Source organism: Glossina fuscipes, unplaced genomic scaffold (assembly GCF_014805625.2).
Source record: "Glossina fuscipes isolate IAEA_lab_2018 unplaced genomic scaffold, Yale_Gfus_2 67965, whole genome shotgun sequence".
NCBI lineage: Eukaryota > Metazoa > Arthropoda > Insecta > Diptera > Glossinidae > Glossina > Glossina fuscipes.
The window spans coordinates 5-3201 of NW_024004176.1; the positions used below are offsets into that span (position 1 = coordinate 5).

The 3197-nt window shown below is 34.6% G+C and overlaps 1 protein-coding gene across 1 annotated transcript; it reads left to right on the forward strand.

Annotated features, from left to right (window-relative positions):
• Positions 1-1081: 1081 nt before the first annotated feature.
• On the forward strand, positions 1082-1847 carry LOC119643912 (AP-4 complex subunit epsilon-like; the record flags this gene model as incomplete). The annotated part of the gene is made up of 2 exons (XM_038043418.1): positions 1082-1548; positions 1611-1847. Coding segments are annotated over 2 exons (704 nt in total), but the record flags the coding sequence as incomplete, so codon positions are not given.
• Positions 1848-3197: the final 1350 nt, after the last annotated feature.

Consider the following 3197-nt stretch of genomic DNA (forward strand, 5'->3'; position numbering starts at 1 on the left):
CGAGTTGGAATCAATCAAAAAAGCCTGTTATCAAAACGGAACCTAGAGGTAAATAAAACTTTTAACTTTCTCTTTGTTATAGTTTTTGTGAGTAAGGATTTTTCAAACCCAAAATTGATAAAAGAATTTTGCTAATAGTCGAACGTTCTTAGTCTTAGGCTAGCAGAAAGGCAAAAGCATTAAACGTATATCTCTAATTTATCCTAAGGTCTCCGCGGTTTTCTGCCACTAGATGGTGTTGATGCCTATATATCGAGCAACACTCCCCTGATTGTCTCAAACGAAAGGTGACATTTCAGCTTACCTTATTTGCTCGTGTAAAAATATTGGTTTGAAACTGAGTGCAATACCTGAAGAAATACACTATGTGATCTTGTTTTACTATAAAAAAAGATAAAACATGCAAAAACATGCAGAAAACTTTTTCATGTGTACGGTGAGAATGCTGTGAGTGGACTCGATGGATCCAAGAATGGTTAAAGATTCACCTCGATCTGGTCGCAAGACCGACATGCAAGCTGTCAGGACGCTCTAAACACGAACCATTTGAAATGAGCAGACAACAAAATAGCGCTCGAAACCGCGGAGACTTTTCAGTATAATATATATACACATATATATATATAGAAAGCAACTATAATCATCTAAAACGGTGAAAATAGTTCCGATTGTTCGATTGAAGAATAGCAAGAAGCATGTTATAGGTTTCAAGCTCTCTCTCTCCCTCTCTCTTGTCGTGTCTAATGTAGAAACGCGGTTGTTAATGCACTTTTTTTGTACTACTTAGTTCTTACACTGTACTGAACTTGTAACTATTTGTCGCCCATCAATGGACTTTTCCATTGTTTTTTAAGACGCCTGCGTTATCTTCTAAATTATTTAAATATTAGATAACTTTTATTAAATTATTTAAACATAAGATGACTTTGATGAAATTAGCTACACAGATGATATTGATTACATAGATGACTACGATTAAATTGTTTAAATGTTAGATGACCGTAGAAAGTTTATTGAATTAGAAAATCTTTCCAGAATCCTCGTAACCACAATTTGCTTTATATATAATTTTTATTCATAGATACCTCGCCACAGCCATTTAATTTATATCACGCGCAACATGAAGTAACCCAATCTCCGCATTCACCATTATCACCGTGTTGTAATTACAATCAGCCGTCGCCATACGGTGTGGTATCTACAACAACTGCACTTCCGATAATTCCACAGGTGATAGGACAGTACAAGACCAGCCCTAATAGCGCTGGTGCCACCTGTCGACCATCACCTAACAGCTTGCACGAGTACAATGTATTTAATCAGCAAACTCAACACACATCAAGTAATTTTACAGGCACGAGTCAATGGGAAAGTAAATTTAGCCCAAATATAATAAATAATAATGAGACGATTGGAAATGATGCGACACAATTTCGAATATATAATGCATTAACTGCAGGCCTCAGTAACGCTAATGCAAATAGAACAGATGGCAATTGCGTAGAAACGGTACCGCCTGCCAATTGGCCTTTACCGCCGGTTAACTTGGTATGTAAACATAAGTATGCATGAAAATTTATTCAAAATAATTTATCCGGTTCTCTCTTTAGTATGCGCAAATGCAGCATTATCAAGCCAATCCTGTCGTCGTCCCACCTTGTAATGTTGAACAAATGCAGACTAATAATAATAACAATCAAAACAATCATAACAACAGTGAGCAAGGACTCAGTAACCTTTTAAATTTCGATAGCACGCAGTTGGTGCGCATTGATACAGAAGATCAACAAATGCTACAATTGAATACTGAAGATCTTCAAATATCTAATTTATCTATATCCACCTAATGATATTTTTTATTTATAACAAGAAGAAGAAGAAGAAGAAAAACAACGACAACAAAATTCATGGTTTCATAAGACAGCGATACTTGTCATAATGTCTCAATGCAAAGATTTGTTGCAATAAATAAAAATGTAGAACGTTAGCTTTATTTATAAAATTTAGTTAGTTATAAGATTTTATATTTAATGTTTTAAATTTTGTACTTTCTTCGAGACATATAGAAAAGAGTAAAACCATTAAGTAAAGAATTGTTAAATAGCGTATAGAAAATCCATTAAGAGGGATTTACTTTGAAGTATTTTGAAAATACAAAAATCATCTAAATACAACCCTCGTCTTATTTGCGATGCGCTCTTTTTTATATTTTTCCGCTCCTGTTTTAGCCTTTTAAGCCAATCATCATGTTTTACAATTATCCGGAACCGCAGTCACTTTTTTATATCACTTCATTTATATGTATATATATATATATATATATATATATAAATATCTTTTCGCTCGGCTGACGTTCTTCAACCAATTGTCTGCATTTAAAGAATTCCATTTCGGCAAGTATGAACATCATACAATACATTTATTGTTTGGGAAACCCATACACACGCTAATATCATAGCTTGCTTACCTTAGCAAAATGTTTATTTTATTTAAGACTAACTATGGTTTGATAATTTCCGGCAATACTTCCGGTAAATCTAATATCAATATTCTCGAATCGGGCTATCGCCAAGTTCTTAGAGCCAGCACCTACGCTTTTCGCACGATACCCATCAATAATATAAACCTGAAAGTGATGTCCCAGCTTTAGAGAAGAATAAAAAACTGAAATCATTCCCAAGTACCTTAATTCAAACAAATCTATTCTCGGCAAAGATGTGAAAAACGCTATTATTGCCAAGTTAATCAAAAGATCAGTGCTCGTATGTCGCAAAGGAATTAAACATTCCCTTAAAAATCTTCCGCAATTTTGTTCTTAAACCTCTGTGGCTGCGCTTGCGACATTTCGCTCTGCATGTAGAAAAAAGCGTAGATCCCAAAGTACTGCTTTAGGAATCTAGTTGAAGAATAAACCCGTACACTGGAAAATGACGGTTGGCATCTCCTATATACAGATTCAAATCCTGCTTAATCGCATACTTCACGAAAGTGTTTCAAGCTAAATAACTAAAGCGATAGCTATCCTTCCATAGGCAAATTCAAAATTATTATTGTCACTGGTAATCTGCCTAAGTTAAAAACCGTTCCTTTGACTTAACAAATTAAGGAATACCATCCAAATATGCGGTGATAAGATAAAAATGTTTTGGGTACGTAGTTATATCGGCTTATTGGGAATTGAGCAAACTGATCGAGAG